Here is a 22,977-nt window from a genome sequence, read left to right as displayed (position 1 = left end):
AGCCCCGCCCCGCCCTGCCCCGCCCTGCCCCGCCCCGCCCCGCCCCGGTTCGAGGCCCTCCCTCAGTCTGGCGGTGGGCGTTACCGCCCCGCTCCCTAGCAACACCGAACCCCCGGGTAACAAGGGAGAAAACGTTCTACCGGGGGCGGAAGTGTCGTCAGAGCAAGGTTTTCTCTCCTCCCACAGTGGAGGAAGGCCGGGCTCGAAGATGGCGGCGCCGGAGGAGCGGCTCGTGTCGGACGGGGAAGGCAGTGCGTTGGGCTCGGCGCGGCTCTCCCCGCCCACGGTCTCGGAGTCTCACGACTGCCTGGCGCCCATGGAGCTGCCTCCTCAGAGCAACACGCTCATGGGGTTGCCCATCGTGGCGATCGAGAACATCCTCAGCTTCCTGTCCTACGATGAGATAAGCCAGCTCCGCCTGGTAGGGGACGGGGGGCGAGGGCCTTGCAGCAGCCGCGACCTCGGCCCGCTGGGGGATGCCTCCCCATTGCCCTGGTGCCGCCGGCCCCGGGGGGGGAGCAGCGGCGGGAGGAGGGGGGAAGGTGGTGGCGGCCCCGGCTGCCCCCCGCAGGGCTGCCGCTGTCGCCGGTGGGATGGGGCTTTCTTCCTTCTCCCCAGCGGTCCCCGAGCCTCGGGTGTGGGGGTGATGGGCGTGTAGGTGTGTGCCTTCATTCAGGCTTTCCTAAACGTGTTTTACCTTGCTGCTTTCATTCCGGTCGTCCTCTGCGAGAAGCTGCTGGGCTGCTAGACGCTTATTTCCCCTGGCGACTGCGTTCCTTTGGGGTCCTGTCTATTGTGTTTCATGCGTGTGTGCTTATTTTTACGTATAGAGCTTAAGCCTGCAAGTGTAGGAGATGGTGAGCCTGCTGCTCCAAAGACTCTGCTTTATCTCGAAATCAATGTGTTAAAAAGAAGATGTAAAAAAGCCCTTGAGTGCCTGAAAGGCTGCCTGCTTCTTCCAGTCATAGTAGTAGATCTAATAAAAGATACTACTTCTACCTCTGAACTTTATAATGCAAAAAAAAAAAAAGTGTGCAGCTGTCAATGAGATCAGTGTGTATCAGTCTTGAACTGCTGGCCTGAGGAGCCTGATGTAAACTAGGACATATGACAAGCAGCTATCTTACGGAATTTCATATGAGATTGTAAATGGAATAATAGGGAATTAATGCATAGCTTATGTAACCCTCAGTAAACTTGGATGTACTCTTTCTATTTTAAGAAGTTTTATTAGCCTAAACTGGATAATATTGCAAGCATATTTCTGCAGAGAATTAGGCTATGTGTGTCCTGGATCAGCAACCTGAAGTGTTGCATCTTGACTGTAACTTTAAACTGAAAGCTCTTCAAGCAAAAAATCTGTTCTTACTCGTACTGCACCAAGTACACCAGTACCTAAATATTTCTAGCGTGCTGTCAGTCTGCTAAAGACTTTTGCTGCTTCTGTGAAAGTAGGTAGTAGAGCTGTGAAAAAGATGTAACACTGTCTTTTTGGATTGCAGCCACTGCTTTTGAGTACTTCCAATTTGAACAAAAAGAAGTAGGTATGTTTGGGTATGCTTAGTGTTGCATGGTCAGTATTGCAGTGCTAGGCACAGCCCTTTGCTGCAACTTTCCCATTGCATTTTGTAAATTGTGGTATCCCTGGGAGCTGTAGCCAGTCACTGGAAGTTTTTTTCTTTTCTGAGTTAATGTTTGTAAGTAATGCTTTGTCAGCAGTGAAGCTGAGAATAGGAAAGATGGTGGTGTGAGGGCTAAACCAGCTGGCTGAGCGCTCAGTGCTTGTTGGGAAGTAAAATAAAACATTTCTATGCTCTCTTGTGTAGCACCTGCAAGTTCGTTTTTCCAGATGACTGACTGTTTCAGAAGTTTCAGAAATATGCAAATCCAGATTGGATAAATACCAGCTTAGACACACAGAGAGAACAATACTAGACATAAAATGAAGGAAACTATTCAGTTGGTCTTTCTCTATTTTTAGTTTTTGAGTCAGTAACAGCCAAGAAACTTAATCTCCATCCAATTCCTTACTGTTCCCTTAAGCACATCAGAAGGCATTATGAGCATTCTTCTGAGAAGAAAGCACACTTGTCTTTGTTAACCAGCTGTAATACAGAGAACCAAAGCCCTTCTGGTTTGACCTAGTCAAAAGTACAGCTCATAACAACATAAGCCTGATCAGCTAGGGCTTTTGTGTGGCCATTCAGAACCAAAGGTGTTCTCTTAGCAGCTCCCTGAAAGGAAGAAACTGGATGTTTTGCATAATGCCAGATGAGGTTGACAGAGTTAAGGTGGCCTGTAAAAATAACAATGCCCAGGCATAAATTCATAATGAAATTTCATCACTTTCAGATTTTTAAAGGCTAAAAGTAATCTTGGGAGGCACTTGTATATTCCTGCTCTTAAGATCTGTCTTCCGCAACAGTAATTTTTTCTTCTCTATGAGAACTGACTTGAGCTGCTTATCAAAGATGAATGGGTGTATCTTATAATGAGTAGTATTCTGCAAAAGGCACCTCACAGGAACAAATTAGTTGAATGACAGGGATTAAATTACTTAGGACTCATGCATATTAAAAATATGTCCAAAAGCTGCCTCATTAACCCTTAAAATGTGTCAGTCCTTGGGATAAAGCATCTTGAGGAAGGTAGGAAGATACAGTCCAGGACAGCAATCAGCCTAAACGAAGTTTCTTCAAACTTGTAGACACAAAATGTGGATTCCCTAAACTGATCACTTGGATGCTTTCTCTGTATCCCAGCATTGAAGGAAATGGATGTCCTGATCTTTGCTATCTTCTAGAGTACTGTAGCTCTCTGATAAAAGAAAAATAATCTTTAAATTGAACTGGTGTTAGATCTGGAGTGTGTACAGGAAGACAGACTAAGGAGTTGACTGGGTGGGAGGACAGAACATTAGAACATTTTCAAATTAAAATAGAGATGGGAACCTTTATTGTTTATATTGAGTATGATGAGGAGCATAATCTAAGGCTTAAGATCCATAAGCCTTTTTCTGTTCCCAAAGGCTAAGGCAAAGAACACTTCCTGCTGCTGATTGCTGTTAGGCAAGGTAAGACCATGGGCCCCTCATTGTGCAAAGGAGCACTTGCTTTCCTGAGCATAATGCTTTCTGCTCTTCCTGGTGTTACTGCATTTAAAAACACAAATTAAGCACTACTGGTTAAGTAGTGAAGTAGAACTAAATTAATGGAGACTGAGCAATAGGTATTCAAAATGCAGCCTTGTCTGAAACTGCAGTTCTTGAGTTACCAGAATTTGTTCAGAGAAAGTGAATGAGGGGAAAAGCAGTGGCATTTTGCTTTCATCCTTTTGAGTATGCTTAATCTACTTCCCCTGATATGTTATCGTAAGAGAAACACAGAAAACCGAAAAGATCCTGATGTCTGAAGCTGTGATGTTCTGGATGAGCTGCAGCCTAGTACGCTGGTATGGAAGCCAGCTCTATTCCAGCTTTTGAAGGCTTCTTTTACTTGGATTTTTTTTTTTTTTTTTTTTTTTTTTATGACGTAAAGAAGCTCTGGAGTTTTTACGTGAGTGGACAATAATGATATTTTTATATTCAATTTTTATTCCACTCACATGTCTGAGCTTGGAAATGCACTTCCATTGAGGCTGTTACAACAGCAAGCATGATTAAAACCAGTCTACAGAGTCTCCATGAACACTCTGAGGAGAAGGTTATGGATTCTGACACACTTCAGAAGTGTCTTGGATTCTTCAGCAAACTTGTGCTTCTTTTCTGCAGAGCACAAATAGGGACTGAGGGCCTTTGGACAGCATGGATTTCATCTTCCCTTAGTTGCTGTAAATCTGTATTTACGAACATTTCTATTTTAAAGCTTCTTGCTGAAGTCATCAACATTTTGTCAGTTACATTTTACCCTTGAAAGGCATTATGAAATACTGTGTTGTGTAGCTTCTAAGAAGAAAAACATATATTGAATCTGAATACATTAGGATATTTTTATCTCTCTTTTGATCCCAGGTGAAGCTTGGAAGAAGTAAGACATGCTTGAGGGAAGGTGGTAGTAGTCGCTTAGTAGATTGTGTCAGTTAGTTTGTTTACTAAAAGGGGTATATTGTTCCTAGAAATATAGAAGCTGTATAGTTTAAATGATGAACCATGAACCAGCTAAGAGTTAAGAGGTGATTGATAAAATAAATGACAGACAAACATTCAGTTTCTGGTGGTACCTGTTACCTGTTTAGTGTTTGGCTTCTAGACTGATATGGACACAAATATGGGTAATGTCCAGAAATGGGAGCAAAGCATTAACCATTTGCTTGCATTACACGGCATTAAGAAGAATAAAAATACCCAGTGTTAAAAACCTGGTGCATTTCGTGTTACCCACTGGGACTTGGTGTCTTGGATGTGGGAGGCCTTCAGCACGTGGAAAGGTCCTTCCTGCCGCCAGATGTCAGTATGCACATGGTTAAAACTACTGATTCCTCAGAATTTGTACTTAATATATTGAGGATTGTTTTCTTTTTTTGTGCTGAACAGTTGCATAGCTAACATAGCCTTTGTGTGGGTGCTAGTTCCTGATTCAGGGGTTTGACAGCATTAGTACTACAAGTATGCTGTGAAGTCTTGTACTCAAAATGGTAACAGGTCAAGGCATCCTTAATGCAGCTAATACCTCAGAAGGAACATGACAGTTTCCTTCTTTCTGTAGTTGAAGGGCCAGCATTATTGTTTATACTCTGGAGATGCTTTAGGTGATTCAGTGAATGTGGGAGAGAGTGCTGAGACTGTGCCTCTGTAGTTAGCCTGTCTCATTCTTCTTTGGCTGTTGACAAGGAAGGTCTAAGACAAAGGAGCTCAAACGGATTCACAGCAATTGCTTAAAGGTCCATTACTACAGATCCGTTTGAAAATGGTCAGTTCTTACTCACAGAACTTATACTACCTGTGGCTAGAAGACTCACTGAAAGTAGAACTTTCAGTAGTGCTTTCCATATAGACAGAAAATAATTGTAGGCTTTTCTGGGAGAAGTGAGAATCTCCTTCCTCAAGGAAGGAAATGGATGGCCTAATCTCTGTCTTTTTCTGTTTATACCTCAAGGTATAAACTTACATAAACTTTAAAATTATGAAGTGAATAGTTTATGGAGTGTTTATTTAAAAAAAAAAAAAAAAAAGCCAAAGCTAACCCATTAGAAAGTGGGGTCACTGTGGGAGTTACGCACTTCAGTAAAAACCAACCCAAAAACCAAAACCACAAAGAAACTCAATAGAAACAATTTCAAATTGCAGTTGGTTCACTAAACTCACTCATCTTCAGACTTGAATTGCAGTTGCTTTAAACTTCTGTATAAGTTGGCTTTGTCTTGGAACTGGTTACATGGCGAAGGTTTAAATGTAGCAGTTTATTGAGGGTTGGCTTTTTTTTTTTTTTTGCAGCTATTAATATCTTTTATCCCTGCATGTGTTGAAAAAAATTGAGGCATGTTGGTACCCAACGTGGTAAATAAAGGAATCTGTTAAACAAAGAAAATACATTATACACAAAGGAATCTTGTTTCACGTGCAGTGTATTGCTTAAATGTTTAAATTTAATTGTGGCTATCTTCAAAAACATAAGCCTTAAATGCTGAAGGAAACCCATCATGATTTCTTGCTTTTAAAATCTTCTTTTTTGAGACTATAAAACATTGACTTGATTTACCAGAATCACTCTGGAGACAATGTTAAAAGCCAGGTACAGGCATTTGCAACTTCCATTAAAATTGTATCTGCATATATATGAGTGGTATCCAGCCTCCTGTCTCTTGTTAAGCAATATCAGGAGATAATGGTATCAGAGATTGTGAACTGTATGGAACATAGCTGCCTTTTTTTGGAGTACCCTTGTCAGAGAGCCTTTTTAGAGACGGTGATGCCTTAAGCTTAGCTACAGTTTCTGCTTCTTAAAATGTAAAAAAACCAATAAGAGAATCTTTTACCACCCAGCAAGTATGGATAAGGTTACAGTAAAAGTGACTTGTGGCCTTAATTGAGCATGAAGTTTTTCTTTTTACTTAAATCCAGGTTTGCAAGCGAATGGACTTGGTTTGCCAGAGGATGTTAAATCAAGGATTTCTTAAAGTGGAAAGATATCACAACTTGTGTCAAAAGCAAGTTAAAGCTCAGCTTCCAAGGTATGTACCAGTTAAAACTGTACTTACATTTAAATGTGCTAGATTCTTGTAAGCAGAGTATTGAAAAGGAATTTGTTGCTGGCTAATTCTGCTTATTTATATATTGAAAATTTGAGTCACAGTTGGTTTTATTTAATTTTTATTGTTTTTTCCCCAAAAGCACCATGACCTAAGATCTAACTAGAGAATAATGGTGTGGATGAATGTAAGTTGTCGTATACTATGTACAGGAATATTGGAAAGTGTCTGTGGTATTTTAAACAGAAAAAAGAGTAGATATGTGCTACTTTCCTCTTCTGGCAAATCAAGCAAGGACTCCTAGAAAAGAATAAATGCCAGTCTTTTTCAGGACTGACTCCCTTTATTTATGATTTATCTACGACTGCTTGAAAAAACCAGCAGATTTTTTTCAGTGTCAAGGATGAAACAGGGAAAGGGAGTGAAGGTTGGCATGTGAGCATTACTGGGAGCTAGTTTCTCACTTAAAGCAATGATTTTCTCCTCTTTACGGTGAATTAAGTGTAGCTACTGCTGTGTCCTGTCAGATTTCTCAGAGTGAAGAGACTCAATGGTGTTTATTGTAGAGATCCTTTGTCAAAATAACTTAGAACTCAACATCAATTTTGTAGGAAGCACTATTAGTATATTAAATTTGTCAGCTGCATTGAAGTATTAACTGTAGGAATATGGGAGGATAAAAACATTCACACTGACTTAGTGTCTACTGCTAGTTAGTAGTGAAAGTTTGTTTTTAAATAGTCCTAAATTATGTATGGAGTTTATGGATCACATAAGGTGATTATTTAGAGAACAAATTCTGTCTCAGTGTGGTATGCTATTACTAGCTTGTTCTCAGTCCACAGCAGGTTATTTCCATACAGGCAGAACTAATGTTAGTGGTTACGTTTTCAGACCTCAGAGGGTTTTACAGGTGAAGTTAACTTGAGTGATTTTACTGTTTCATTCTGTTGACTCATTGTTAAATCTGTGTCACTTAATGGTCTGTCTTCTAGACGGGAATCAGAAAGAAGAAACCATTCATTAGCACGTCATGCAGACATCCTTGCTGCTGTAGAAACAAGGCTCTCTCTGTTAAATATGACTTTCATGAAGTATGTGGATTCCAATCTCTGTTGCTTCATACCTGGAAAGGTAAAACATATGCTTTATTAAGTGAATGTATATCAGTGTTTAAAAAATATGGTTGTGTAACTTAACTTGGGACAGCTGGGACAAACTTATGTAATGTGTATATGAAACTGTGTTTCATAACTTGCAAACAAACACACAACCCAATGCTCTGCTATAACAGTCTGGAATGAATGAACCAGACTGTATCTAAATATTAATGATTTCAAACTCGATTTCAGTTTTCCTTTAGGTTATCTCTTAATTCGGATGTGTGAATTGTAGCATTATGTATCTTATACAACCTTTTACAAGAAACATATGATATGTAGGGTTTAATTCTCAATTTTAATTCCACAAAATGGCTGGAGCCCTGGTCATCAGAAGATGCAGTAATTTAGACTACACGTAACACTAAACACGTAGTCAGGAAGATTTTGGACACCTTTTGTAAGGATTTGAGTACTTCAGATTATTTGAATAAAGGTATTTAGTATGGGGAAACATTGTGCAGTATTGCAGTGGATGGGGTATTTTTTGTACAGTAGGCGAAATTAGTTTTAATATGCTAAAAGTGTGCTAAATATGACTACTACTGAACAATTCCAGTGTTTCAAAATAATACCTCAACATAAAATTTAAATTATGCAAGGGAGATATACATCAGAGATAGCACTGGTTTATAAGATGTGATAATGGAAGTGCTCAGGGGAATTGACAAAATCATGATCTGAGGAGGATTGGTACAGCGCAGGGTTGAAACAAGATCTGTGAACATTAGCCTAATGCTCTATTCATGGATGTTTCCATTTGGAAATGGTGGATGATATTAATTCTTCATGGGTGGATAATGGAATTGCACTGGGCTGAGTGGAGAACTTAGGTGTTGGGTTCACGTGAAGCATGGCAGGCATTTCTCCAGTACAGTGGGACAGACTGTTGGCATGAAATGTATTTTTATCTTGAAGAGGGGGTAACTTGATTTCTTGATACTCTTGGTGACTAGATATTTAATTTTAAATCATTATAATTTAAGATATGCTTATTTGACTTTATTTTTTATATATGCCATGTATTTTTAAAAATGTAATATAAAATTGAACTTAAGTCCTTGATTCTCACATGATAAATGGAATACTTAAAAGAAATACTGCCTTACTTTTGTGAAGAGTAGACAGAAAGGCAATACTCAGCTAGATCTGAGGTGTGCAGGTGTTGGGCAAGTGAGCTTGCCAGCCATTTCCCTTGGGTGTACCAAGTCATAAGGACCTTGTTTGTATTCTGATACAACAGCTAAAAAGGGGGTATGTGTGTGTGTATTATTTACTTAGTGTATGAGCTTACTCTGTCAACAGATTTCAAGGCTCAGAGTTCACTTACAGTCTAGTTCCCCCACGAAATTTTGTTTGAATGAAGCTGCCACAGAACTGACAGGAACTGTTTAACTGTGTTAGAATATGTGAATCCTGATTTGAGGTTTGGCGTACTGTGTGAGGGTTCCTGGTGATATCAGAGTGCTGCTGAAACATTTTCTGTTGAGGATGCTTTAAGGATGTTGTTGCTAACGGGATATAGAGTGGGTTAAATTAGAGAAGTCTTTGGTAAGCTCATTGTGTGATGAGACTTTTGTCTAGCTTTTGCAACTTTTTAGCTAAGCTTCCCTTATTAAAACAGAAGATGCAACTGTAATATCTTGCCTGTGATTCTAAGTCCTTAATATCTGTGCTGTTCAGGAGATTCTTCAACCATTCTTAGCCCAGTGTCAGTAGTTTTGATACTAAGAGACCAGCACTCCTATATTGACCTATCTTACAGCCTCATGCTATAATTCATTAGCAAGACACCTTTTGTCTCTCTCTATCCTACCGGAAGGGCTTGCTTTTCAAACATATTGAGGGTGCTTATGTTCTCTACCAGTAGTGGATTGATATTTTGTAAAGTAATATATTTTGGACTTAATCAGAATTTGGAATATTTTGGGTGTATGCAAGTGGACTCAGATAAATATTTGCATCAGTTCACACTGACATAAGTCTTGCTACTCCGTTCACATGTTTCATAATTTACTGGGGAAGTGACTTGCTTCAGGTTCTCCAGAAAGAAATTACTATGCTCTACTGAGTATACATTATATAACTCAAGTATGGATGTAGTGAAACAACATTTCACGCAATGAGCCTCATTCCATGAATTTGAAGAGAGTTGTTATGACAGATCAAGTGAAGAGCTTCTCTGATATATCACGAACAGCAATTCATTTCAAAAAGCTGATATAGAACTGAGCACACGGTGTATGCAATAGTTATGTAGTAAAAACCCCTGAATATGCTTTCAAAAATGGTCTGAAATAATCTTGCTTTTACCATAAAATCCTAATTCTTCTTAAATGTTTTAGGTAATAGATGAAATTTATCGTGTGCTAAGATATGTAAACTCTACAAGAGCTCCTCAGAGAGCTCATGAAGTTCTCCAAGAACTAAGGGACATTTCCTCCATGGCTATGGAATATTTTGATGAGAAGATTGTTCCAATACTGAAAAGAAAGATGCCTGGGTCAGATGTATCAGGACGGCTGATAGGAACTGCCCCAGGTATTAATTCCAACGTAACATCTATTTTGTTCTTCTGTTAAGAATTACAGCACTGCATCTTTTCAAAGCTCCCTCCCTTAAATGTGAGCTTTATTACATAAACATTGATGACACTTGTTTTTTAGGAATGCTAACTGAAATTCATTTTCTTTGAAATTTAAGGAGCCTTTGTACTACCAAAAGAACAGTCACTTGAATGTATGTTAGAATTCTGCATAGTATGTATTCATGAAACAAACGCTTTTGTGCCACCAATGAATGAGACGCTATCGTTGGCACTTGGTTGAAATTTGGCACGTGAGATGACAACTTGATGCCTTCTATTTTCAGGACAATCAGCAAATGAATTAACCTCAGCTGCTGTAGCGCATAAAGGGCTAGAACATCCTTCTATGTGCTTCTTTTTTTTTTACTTTCCTGGAGCACTAACGTATACACTAACATGCAAAACACTTATAGGCAATCATAAAAAGGCAATTCAAATAACAGTCTGTAAATAACCAATTAAACTGGTCCTTCATGTACTCTGTCAGACTTTCCAGAACTTTTCTGAACCAAAATCTAAGGTAGTTGTCTCTTATAATGGCCAAAAGCAAAAGGTTAGTACGCACATTATTTTCCCTGTGCTGAACATCTTCATGTTTCTTGAGGACTGCAAAATTAATTCTCTGAAAAGGTAACTTAATACAAATGAAAGATATTTACATCTTTAGTGACAACAACAGGCTTGACTATAGGAGCTGCTTGTTGTTTCTGGTATGTCCTGTTCATCTTCTAGCCATCAGTTTGTATACCACCTCTCAATTATACCCTGTTAGTTATACCTGAAGTCCATTGAGTCTCTCAGTTGAGGAAGATTACCCAAAACCATAGTTGATGTCAGTCAGCCTTTCAAGGCCAAGGCTTCATGTCACATAAGAATACCTCTCTTGTGCTGAGGGAGGAGCAAAATTCCCATAATGGTGACCCTTGAGTGTGACATAACAATAACTATGCTGGCATCCTAACAGGAGGAAAAAGATGTTCCTGTAGGCTGTTCCATACTGTGCTCTGTGTGCAGCACTTAAAAATTGCATCTTACTTGCACAGGGCACTACTAGAAGAGTAAAGTGATAGACACCTTGTGTGATAAAGTGGTATGTACCTTTTATGATGAAGTGATAGATACCCTACAATAAAGTGACAGACACCTTATAAGATAGATAAAGTGATAGAGATAAATCCCTTAGGATAGATAGTGATAAATGCCTCTTGTGATACATAAAGTAATAGATGCCTCTTATGATAAAGTAATAGATGCCTTTTACAATAGTGATAAAAACCTTTACAATAAAGTGATGGATATCTCTTACGATAATGTGATAAGACAGTTTTACAGTAGTTAAAGTGATGAACACCTTTTATGATACATAAAATCATAGAGACCATTACAACAGATAAAGTGATAGCTGCCTCTCATAAAGAAATAGATACCTTTTACAAAAGATAGCGCTATACACCTCTTACAATTAAGTTATAGATGCTGTATAGTAGATAAAGTGACAGAAATTATAATGTAGCTCTTAGTCTCCTTGATTTACAGGATGTTTATTAAAATCAAGAGCCCCAAGCACTAAATCCAGTTTGGTTTTAGGATTTAGGAAGTGTCGCCGTAAAAGACAGAAGGTAAAACATGTTCTTCCAAAAAGTAAGTTAAACAGTAGTATCTTGTTAAGTCTAAAAGCACGGAAAAGTGATAGATGCCTCTTATGATAAAGTGATGGATACCTGTTATGAAAATATAAAGTGATAGATGCCTCTAATGATATATAAGGTGATAGATGCTTCTTGTGATAGATAAGGTAATAGATTTATGATAGCAAAAGACAGGATCATAGAATGGTTAGGGTTGGAAAGGACCCCAAGATCATCTAGTTCCAGCCCCTCTGCCATGGGAAGGGATGCCTTGCACTGAACCATGTCACCCAAGGCTCTGTCCAAGCTGGCCTTGAACACTGCCAGGGATGGAGCATTTACAGCTTCCTTGGGTAACCTGTTCCAGTGCCTCACCACCCTCACAGTAAAGAACTTCTTTCTTATATCTAACCTAAACATTCCCTGTTTAAGTTTGAACCCCATCAGCCCTTGTCCTGTCACTACAGTCCCTAATGAAGAGTCCCTCCCCAGCATCTTTGTAGCCCCCTTCAGACACTGGAAGCTGTTCTGAGGTCTCCACGCAGCTTCTCTCCAGGCTGAACAGCCCCAACTTTCTCAGCCTCTGTTCATACAGGAGGTGCTCCAGTCCCCTGATTATCCTCGTGGCCCTCTTCTGAACTTGCTCCAACAGCTCCATGTCCTTTTTATATTGAGGACACCAGAACTGTACACAGTACTCCAAGTGAGGTCTCAAGAGAGCAGAGTAGATGGCCCTAAGGTCTGATAAAGTGATAGATGGCTCAGGATTGATAAAGTGATGGACACGCATAAGATAGATAAAGGATAGGTACTTCTTATGATAAAGTGATGGATACCTCTTAGGATAAAATGTTGGACAGGTGTTACAAAACATAAAGCTATAGATGACTATGATAGATAAAGTGATAGATGCCTCTAATGATAGACAAGGCAATAGATGCCTCTATAGGTAAAGCATTAGATGCCTCTAATGATAGATAAGGTGGCTGATGTCTCTAATGATAAAGTGGTAGATGTCTCTAATGATAAAGTGGTAGATGCCTCTAATGGTAGTGATAGACGCTTCTCAGGGTTGATAAAGTAATAGATAGTGATGGACACCTGTTATGAAAGATAAAGCAATAGATACCTGTTATGAAAGATAAAGCGATGGATACCTCTGTGATAGGTAAAGCAACAGATGCCTCTTATGATAAAGTGATGCCTTTGATAGATAAGGCGATAGTTGTCGCTAATGATAGATAAAGAGATAAATGCCTATAATGATAGATTAGGCTATGGATGCCTCAGTGATACATAAAGCAGTAGATGCTTAGGATTGATAAAATAATAGATGGCTGTTAGGACTGATAAAGTGATAGATGCCTCCATAATTGATAAAGTGATAAGATGCCTCTATGATAGACAAAGTGATAGATACCTCTATGATAAGCGAAATGATCAATGCCCCTTGATAAAGTGATAGATACCTATTATGATTGATAAAGTGATAGATGCCTCCATAATTAATAAAGTGATAAGATGCCTCTGTGATAGACAAAGTGATAGATACCTATTATGATTAAGTGATAGATGCCTCCATAATTAATAAAGTGATAAGATGCCTCTGTGATAGACAAAGTGATAGATACCTATTATGATTAAGTGATAGATGCCTCCATAATTAATAAAGTGATAAGATGCCTCTGTGATAGACAAAGTGATAGATACCTATTATGATTGATAAAGTGATAGATGCCTCCATAATTAATAAAGTGATAGATACCTATTATGATTAAGTGATAGATGCCTCCATAATTAATAAAGTGATAAGATGCCTCTGTGATAGACAAAGTGATAGATACCTATTATGATTGATAAAGTGATAGATGTCTCCATAATTAATAAAGTGATAAGATGCCTCTGTGATAGACAAAGTGATAGATACCTATTATGATTGATAAAGTGATAGATGTCTCCATAATTAATAAAGTGATAAGATGCCTCTGTGATAGACAAAGTGATAGATACCTTTTATGATTGATGAAGTGATAGATGCCTCTGATGAGAAATTGGTAGATGTCTCTATGATAGATAATGTAATAGATGCCTCTAATGATTGGTGAAGTGATAGATGTCTTTTATTACAGATAAAGTGATAGATTTCACTTATGATAAACTGATGCCTCTAATGATAGATGTGGTGATAGATGCCTCTAATTATAGATAAGGTGATAGATGTCTCTTAGGATTGGTAGAGATAGATGTCTGTAATGATAGATAAGGCAATAGATGCCTCAATGATACATAAAGCAGTAGATGCCTCTTAAGGTAGTCATAGATGCCACATAGGATTGATAAAGTGATAGATGCCTCCATAATAGATAAAGTGATAAGATGACTCTATGATGGATAAGTGATAGATGCCTCTGTGATGGATAAAGTGATAGATGTCTCTATGATAGATAATGTGTTAGATAGCTTTATGATAGATAACGTAATAGATGCCTCTATGACACATAGGATTGATAATGTGATAGATGGCTCTTATGATAAACTAATGCCTCTAATGATAGATAAGGTGATTGATGCCTCTACTGATAGTGATAAACACCTCTTAGAATTGATAAAGTGATAGATGGCTCTTAGGATTGATAATCGATAGAGGCCTCTTACGATAAAGTGATGTCTCTAATGATACATAAGGTGATAGATGCCTCAAAGATAGAGAGGTAGAGTGTCTTAAACCAGCGATAGATTCTGCTTAAGATCGATAAATTGATAGATGGCTCTTAGGATTGATAAAGTAATAGATGGCTCCTGTGATAAAGTGATAGATGCCTCCATAATAGATAAAGTGATAAGATACCTCTATTATAGATAGTGATAGATATCTCTAATAATAGATAAATTGATAGATGTCTGTTATGATAAAGTGATAGGTGTCTGATAGATAATGTGATAGATATCTCTATGATTGATAACATAATGGATGCCTCCGTGATAGATAAAGCGATAGATGCCTCTGTGATAGATAAAGCGATAGATGCCACCGATAATAAAGCGGTAGATTCCTCTTACGATAGCAATAGATGGCTCTTAGGACTGATAAAGTGATAAGTGCCTCCTTGATAGATAAAGGGATAGAAGCCTCTAAGGATAGATGCCTTTAATTATAGATGAAGCGATAGATGCCCTTCATGATAGATGAAGCGACAGATGCCTCTAATGATAGATAAGGCAATAGATGACTCTTATGATCATGGTAGATGGCTCTTAGGATTAAGTGACATACCTGTTATGATGAAGTGATAAACTTTTTTTATAAGTGATGGGCACCTATATGATAGATAAAGGGATAGACGGCTCTTAGGATGCATAAAGGGGTAGACGCCTTTTACGATAGTTAAAATGATAGACATCTGTTTTGATAGAGGAAGTGATGGATGCCTCTTAACTACAGATAAAGTGATGGATGCATCTTGCGATAGATAAGGTGATAGACACCTTATGATAAAGTGATGGACGCCTTTTATGATAAAGTGATGGGCAACTTTTATGATAGTGATAGATGCCTTTTATGATAGTCATAGATGCCTCTTATGATAAAGTGATGAACATCTTTACAATAAAGTGATGGGTGCCTCTTTAGGATGGTGAAGTGATGGGCACCTCTTATGATGAAAGTGATAGATGCCTTTTACAACAGTTAAAGTGATCTGTATCTCTTACAATAAAGGAAGTGACAGACACCTGTTTATGATAGCAGGCCTCCATCACTTTCTCTATGATAAAGTGATAGACACCTTTTACAATAAAGTGATAGATGCCTTTTAGGATAGATAAAGTGATAGATGCCTCTTAGTGTAGATAAAATGATAGACTCCTCTTAACATAGATAAATTGATAGACACCTCTTAGGAATGATAAAGTGATAGATGTCTCTTGTACCTTTTGCCATAGAGGAAATGATAGATAGCTCTTATGATAGATAAAGTGATAGATATCTTATGATAGGTGACATAGTTTATTCTGTAGTTTTTAGTGTCCTTGATTTGCAGGATCTTTAGTAGGATCAGGAGACCCAGGCCCAGAACCTAGAATAATTTTAGCATTTAGGAAGAATCCTTCAAAAGGATGGAAAGTAAAACGTGTTCGTCCAGAAAGTAAGTGTAAGTGTAGTGCCTTGTTAAGCCCCAAACCACAACATTGTAGAGTTTTAGTTGTCTACAACTAAGACAGCACAGTTTTATTCCTCCATTGAAATATATTTATTATTACTATTTTGTAATAAATAATTTAAAGTCATGTTGTTGGTTTTTGCCCTAACATCTGTTAACACTAAGTCTAGATGATGTCTTTATGTAATTTTTGATACAGCAAAAGGAAGGCAGCTTATATACAGAAAACTAATGATGAGCTGTTTTCCACACTACTGAGAATCTTACGTATTTTAAATTAAGCTAATTGTGCTCTGGGATGCGATGTGCTCTTGTTATACACTTAAATCATAGAATGGTTAGGGTTGGAAAGGACCTTAAGATCGTCTAGCCATGGGGAGGGACACCTTGCACTAGACCATGTAACCCAAGGCTCTGTCCAGCCTGGCCTTGAGCACTGCCAGGGATTGAGCATTTACCACTTCTTTGGAAAGCTATTCCAGTGCCTCACCACTCTCATGGTAAAGAACTTCTTCCTTATATCTAACCTGAATCTCCTCTGTGTAAGCTTTAACCCATTACCCCTTGTCCTGTCGCTACAATCCCTGATGAAGAGTCCCTTTCCAGCATCTTCATAGGCCACTTTCAGATACCGGAAGGCTGCTATGATGTCTGCATGCAGCTTCTCTTCTTCCGGCTGAACAGCCCCCATTTTCGAAGCCTGCCTTTGTGACTGTAAATCTGGTGACATGTTCACATAACTTGCAACCTGTTTCAGATTTATGTTTGGGGAGTAGGGATAAGTAAAATATGAAAACTGGGACACAATTTCTGTCTTAAAGTTGTAGAGGATTAATTGCAATTTTCTCCGAAGTTCCAGGACCTTCTGCTGCACTGACAACAATGCAGCTATTCTCCAAGCAGAACCCTTCAAGACAGGAAGTCACTAAACTCCAGCAGCAAATAAGAGCAAATGGCACAGGCTTGACATCTCTAAAGCGTGAAATCTCAGAGCTTCGCATCAAGGTGCAAGAGCAACAGAAACAACTCCAAGATCAAGATCAGAAACTGCTTGAGCAAACCCAAATCATAGGTGAACAGAATGCCCGATTGGCTGAGCTTGAACGCAAGCTGCGAGATGTGACGGAGAGCACAGTAGGAAATTCTTCAGGGTCTGGCTCAAATGAACAATCTCCTAGAAAACGGAGGAAGACGGTTGAATCCACAGACTGTCCTAGGAAATCTAAACGCCTTCGAAACAGAAAATAACTTGGGAGTAAACAACACTTTCAGGAGGATACACTTATCTTTAGTAGCCCAAGCAGGTCTGCTTGTTTGTGACTAGCTTCATGGTGTCACTTAGGCTGCTGGTTCTTCAAAACACCACTTAGACTTGAACAGTAATTTCTTTCATTGAGACTTTTCCCCTGCTTACTGTATGGATGGGCCTAATGCACAAAATCTTTCAGATTTGCAACAGTTACATACTAACCAGACCTGCTTTGAAAGATTAACTTTTTTTTGTGCTGATGTGATTAAAGTAAACTTATTTGTGTTTATGCATATGTTCAAATAAAAACCTTAAATAAATTCAGTCTTAACTGATTAAAAAGTTAAGCATAAAAACAAATGTCCTGTTCACTTGAAGCAAAGATCCATTTGTAAAATCTTGGCTTAGAGAACTTGAACTTTTTTTGTTAAAAGTGACCTTGTCTGGAATGTCTGAAAAGTAGTTAATACTTTTTGGGGGTCTCTGTAACAACACTGACTGCTTAAGCTACAGTATTGGCTATGTATTTTCGTAAACTTTAAAGGAAAGGCCTCTGTCTGGTCTTCACATGCACACCCCCTGGATGTTGGTCTTGGGAGCCATATTCCACATTTGCATGGATTTATGCATGTGCGGCTTTGTCAGCCTACCAAAAGCACTTGCCTGAAGTTGTTCTGAACTCTGGGAGAGAGCAGAGACCTATAAAGCAATTTCTTTGTTCCTCAGCCATGGCTTAGCATCTGCTTTCTGACAATGATGTGGTCTCACACAGGCGAGTTTGAACCCAGGTGCTCTCCTTCTCTCGCTGCCTGTAAATCACAGGTACAGTTAGGCAAAGCTGGAGAACTGAGATCACTTGATTCACAGGCCAGCATTTAATCAGTATCAAATTGTCCCCAGAATACCCAAGCTCAGGGGGACATGTTTGAATGAGATTCTGTATTACGGAAAAACTTCAACTATTTTGTGTGTATGTGTTCAGGGTGGGGTGGAAATTTCTCTGTAACACTGATGACAATATTCTACAGTTTCCTTATCCGAAAAGGTAAATCACTTCAGACAAAGCTTTAATTTCTTTTGCACTTCTGTTTTGAGCTTGTAACTGGAAAAGCATGTCTTGCACTGTTCAGTGTCTCTGATCACCTTAACAACCTCAGAGTTGTGTACAGTGATTTATTTTTTTTTTCCCCATCTGTATATTTTTGGAACTTTATAAAAATACCATTGTCCTTGTTTTTGTTTTAATGTACTAAACTATGTAGCTTTATCATTTGACTTACGGGGTTGTTTTTTTTTTTTAATCAGCTGCTGCTTTGTGTTTAGGTGGTACTGAATTCAAATTGGTGTGGCACTGAAAATGCAAATACTGCATTTGGAGCTGGTCAGAATCTTGCTGTTATTACCATGAGTTAAAATGCAAATTTCTCATACATTTTATGTGGCTGTCAGCATCACGTAGTGGTTGTATTTAAATTGGTGAACAAAGCAGAAATTGTCTGGTCAAATGTTACACAATTGTGGGGAAAGTGACCTTTCCCTAAAACTTCAGCTACAAGTTTTACTTCTAAAACATATTAGCTCATATCAGAAGTAACATTGCAAATGCCTAATATTTAGCAGACATCTAATTTTCAAATAAACTTGTTGGGTGGTTTGTGTCCTTTAAAAAACCCAAACATACTGCTTAAGTGATACAAAGTTATCTGAGGGAAAGGTTAAACTGTTAAAGGAGTAAATTGCTTTTTTACTGTTGTGGACCTCATTAAGGTAGATATCTGCTGTTCAGTGTAAAAGCATATATTTTGTCTTCTAGAAAATAATCTTAAAAGATTTGGAATGATAGCTGTAACCGCTGTCCGTCACCTGATACAAATTCATTTAATGGTCATTCATGGTGACACATTGATGTAGTTTTCTTCACTACCCCATATTTGTGGTTAAATAGGAATTGCCTATACTGAAAAGGTTAATTCATATATCTCAATATCTTTCACTTCAGTTTCCTTATTCTAGAAGATGCAAACAGTTCCCTCCCTCCCCCCTAGTATACAAATAGTTTCAGGTTATTCATATTAATATATTTGTGAATCTGTGTGTAAGCCACGTGTAAACTGAGCTGGAAAGAACAACAACAGCCTATTGTTACATGAAACATTCTCTGTGAATGGTGCCAAGTTGGAACCTTCAACTAAAGGAAGTACCATGTGCTGCAAGTTTGCAGGTGTATCCTGATCCTCTGTGTGCTACCAAATGTAGTAAAATTGAATGAGCCCCATGAAATTTAAGTGGTAGAGGGGGATCGTTACAAGCAATCTCGAAGAAATGTCACAGCAAAGGTATGCTACTATTTTGTTTTCGCTTCCTGGGGAGGGAGGGAGATGACTCTTAGACTGGAATATACACTAGTGGTATAGATAGAGTATGGAAAACAAGTAATAGTAGAGGAATAACTGGAACATTAATATCTGATCCCATATTGACCCTTACTAAATATAAAAGGGTGCATTTTGCAGTATATGAACAAGCTGATAAATAGTCTGAAGTAAAATAATTTCTGACTATAAATCTCTGTGCAGGTTTACATGAATCGGTATCATCAACCTCAAAAAGTACAGTGTTAGTAGCAATTAGTGATCACAGAATCTGTTCAAGGTAGAACCTCAAATTAGTGAGACTAAGATGTAATTTACAAGTTAACACAAAAAATGGTATTTGCATTGTCTTCAGTTTTAGTGCTTGTAGCAACAGCTGAAACAGTATAGCTCAGGGTTGACAGGGAAAGCCAAGTGTCTTCTACAGCTATTTCTTAAAATAGCTTTAAACTCCTGAGGCTTTCCTGTTTCTCCAGCTTTCTCACAGCAGCTTGCTTTGTAACAGCTCTTTGTTTCAAGGTAGGGTCTTGAATTCCTGATACTCAGCACATTAACTTAATCACAGAAGTTCATTAATGTTACAAGGATGCCTCCACATGATTTCTTAATGTAAAAGGTAAGACTGTATTGAACAGAAGCTTTGTTGCTCTTAGTAAGATCTTCTAACAGTTAATTATGGGAACTGCTAAGATCACCTAAGGAACTGTCTGCATCAAGAGCCTCTTGAAAATAGGGTGATGTAAAAAGTAGTTAAATGTGTGTTTTGACAAGCAAGGATAACCTGATTTCCTAGTGTTCCTGATGATTTTAAGGTGGTAACTGGCAAATTGCAGTGATTGTTACTTCACTCATAGGTAAATTCAGTTTGGAGTATCTTACCGCAACACATCTGCTAGTTGTTAACTGTTACGATACTCTCTAGTTGCATTCCTATGTTGCTTTGCACTGTTCTTGGACCGGCTCACTTGTCCATGTGCTCTCAGTTCTTGCAGTTGTACTTGCTGGATCTCACCTTCCTGGGTGGATGGGGATGTGCTGCCAGCTGTGGCTTATGCGTAACTGAGCACTCAGGATTTTTTTTCTAGCTTTGTGACAGCTGAAGACATGCTAGGTACTGGATAACTTCATCTTTGGAAGGGAAAGTTCCACCTGTTACCTTGCTGAGGACCTAATCTGTATTTGTTACATGGAATGCTTAAACCAGAAAGGCTCAGTGATGAGGAAAAACACTGCACTCCAGGACACTTGGGCAATTACATTTCCCAGAACTTTCTTATTTGATTTTTTGTTTTAGTTGTTTAAGCCTTGTTTGGCTGCAATGGAATGTTTATTTTATAAATCTGGAATCTATTTAATTACCCTATTGAAACTTGTGACTATTTACAAACCTATATACATTTGCAGTGCTGTAAACCTGCTGCTGTGTACTGAACTCGATACTGTTGTCTTTTTTTCCTCCAGTGCTCCTGTCAGTAGTGACCTTTCTTAGCAGCAGCCATGTTTTGTTTTCTGCAGGATCCTTCCCATGGTTGAGAAGGTTTTTAGTGCAGTGCTAATATTTGAACTACAATGAGAAGGGAACATTTTGAGGAACAAGGGAGACTTGTTTTTCAACCAGTCCATCAGACCCATGGCGTCCAAAGCTGGAGCTGGGAACTGAACTTTCCATCACCCATTTTTGACATTGAGTGAAACACTTGTGATCCTGGCAATTTTGCAAACAACTTCTGCTCTGGTAACTCAAACGCACTTCCTGGTTTATTGTGAAGCAGTCACTGAGCAAGAAGTAAAACTAAACAAGGATAAAATGCCTTGATGAAATGGAAACATCGATTTTCCTGTGTATGCTGCACCACTCTTCACATGTGACTATGGACGGAAAAGCTGTGAATAACGTTTCCGTCTTTCTTCCACTCTTCCCGTTTTCACTTCTAATTCACATTCTAATATGCACAGATTAAAAATGTGTGTAAACAAAAATATTTGCAAAGCTGTTTCATCTCATAGATCCTGTGTTTTGTCCATTACTTTAGGTTGTAAACATTTTCAAGTAGGAATTGTATTTCCACTGCATTTGCACCATTGCACATGAGGTAATATTTGTTGGCCTTTTTTATTCATTATTATTAATAAATTTCAAGTGATGCATCATGAACCTTGAGATATTCATATTACATTCATACATCAGGTATAATTTATGACAACTTCCTCTGTTACTTTTATCAGTTATTATTGATTTACATACCTTTTCTATCACAGAGGCATCTACCTGCCTTATCTATTGTAAGAGGTGTCCATCACTTCCTCTATTATAACAGGCATCTATCACTTTTATTAATGTAAATGGTGTCTATTCCTTTATCCATCATAAGAGGCATCTATACCTTTATCATATAGGTATCCATCACTTTCTCTATCATAAAAGGTGTCCATCACTTTATCACAAGTGATGTCTATTGCTTTATCAATCCTAAGAGGCACCTAGTCCTTTATCTGTCATAAGAGGCATCTACTGCTTTATCTATCATTAGAATGGAATTAAGGACAACTAAAATTCCAAGCAAGTACTCATTCTAACTGCTACATAAAGTAGTCTTTGTAACTGAACTGCCCACAGTCAGTATTTTATGCAAAATAGAGGCAGGGACAGATAAAATGGAGTTTAGTTCTCACAGAGAAGTTTGTCAAAGCTCTTAAAACATCTTACCGCAAAAAGCGAAGAAAATGGAGCCCTACCTTGGCCCAGGTGTTTTGGAGTTGCAGCTGAGGATGTATCTTTAGGTAGCTTTTAGAAGTTTAGACTTTGGCCAATTGACATCTAGTTCTTCCAACCACACATCTCTCACCTATGGACAAGAAAAAGTGCTTTTTGAAGAGCCACTGGAAGATGCGGTTTGTTTCCATTCTTAATAAAGCAACTCGCATGAGTCTGCTCGACAGTCTGCGGTGGCCTCTGGGCAGGTTGTCACCACCGAGGGGGCAGAAATCCCACCGGCAGCTAAACCCTCATGAGCACCATTCAGGACAGGAGGCAGCACACGGCGGGGTGGGGTGTGTGGGGACATGAAGCCGGCTCGTTCTCCCTACCACGGTGAACCATGAAGGAGCTCCGGGTTTCCACAGCGCCTGGGCGCAGGAGGGCCAGCGTTACGAGCCGAGACTTTTCTCTCCCTCCCTCCCTCAGTTATTCACGAGGCGTTATTAAGGGCACCCACAGCACTGGCCACCGCACTGCTGGTTTGAGGGGCAGGCTGCCGCCCCGCGATCTGCTCCCCTGAGGCCGCAGCGCGTCACGGCCCCCTCAGCCCACACCGGGCCGCTCGGCCAAGGACGCCTCCAGCGAGAAGGTCGGAGAGCCGCAGCCCGCTCCGGCGGCCGCAGGACGGATCAATGTGCACCTTTTCCGTAACGAAGCGGGCACACACAACAGCCCCTCCGCGGGGGCCGGCACTGAGGAGGGGCCGGCCCCTCAGGCGATGGCCTCTCATCGCGCCTCGCCCCGCCCGCCCAGGCACGTCTCGGGCAGGGGCGGGGCCTGTCAGCCCTGACAGCCGGCAGCTAGCCAATGGGAAGCGAAGCCGGGGTGGTGGGCGGGACTCCCGCCGAGCCGCCTCCGCGGCGCTATAAATGACGGA

The 22,977-nt window shown here is 39.4% G+C and overlaps 1 protein-coding gene and 1 long non-coding RNA gene across 3 annotated transcripts; one reads left to right on the top strand and one right to left on the bottom strand.

The window, feature by feature from the left end:
* Positions 1-157: 157 nt before the first annotated feature.
* Positions 158-18,203, top strand: FBXO28 (F-box protein 28). 2 transcript variants are annotated; one of them, XM_065679782.1, is made up of 6 exons: positions 158-421; positions 6,059-6,168; positions 7,182-7,320; positions 9,692-9,887; positions 11,521-11,574; positions 16,575-18,203. In XM_065679782.1, the coding sequence occupies exons 1-6, from the start codon at positions 209-211 to the stop codon at positions 16,967-16,969; spliced, it is 1,107 nt and encodes a 368-aa protein (XP_065535854.1). In that variant the 5' UTR covers positions 158-208; the 3' UTR covers positions 16,970-18,203. The 2 variants fall into 2 exon arrangements, with proteins under 2 accessions (XP_065535854.1, XP_065535855.1); XM_065679783.1 differs by lacking the exon at positions 11,521-11,574 and having other exon boundaries at positions 160-421.
* On the bottom strand, positions 6,492-22,840 carry LOC136014786 (uncharacterized). The gene is made up of 3 exons (XR_010612869.1): positions 22,558-22,840; positions 22,079-22,188; positions 6,492-7,312 (listed from the first exon to the last, which is right to left on the bottom strand). It is a non-coding gene; the product is annotated as an uncharacterized LOC136014786 (long non-coding RNA).
* Between the last annotated feature and the right edge of the window lie 137 nt (positions 22,841-22,977).

Source organism: Lathamus discolor, chromosome 5 (assembly GCF_037157495.1).
Source record: "Lathamus discolor isolate bLatDis1 chromosome 5, bLatDis1.hap1, whole genome shotgun sequence".
NCBI classification, from domain to species: Eukaryota; Metazoa; Chordata; class Aves; order Psittaciformes; family Psittacidae; genus Lathamus; species Lathamus discolor.
Note: the sequence above shows the minus strand (reverse complement) of the source record. Positions and strands in the feature narration are given on the sequence as shown.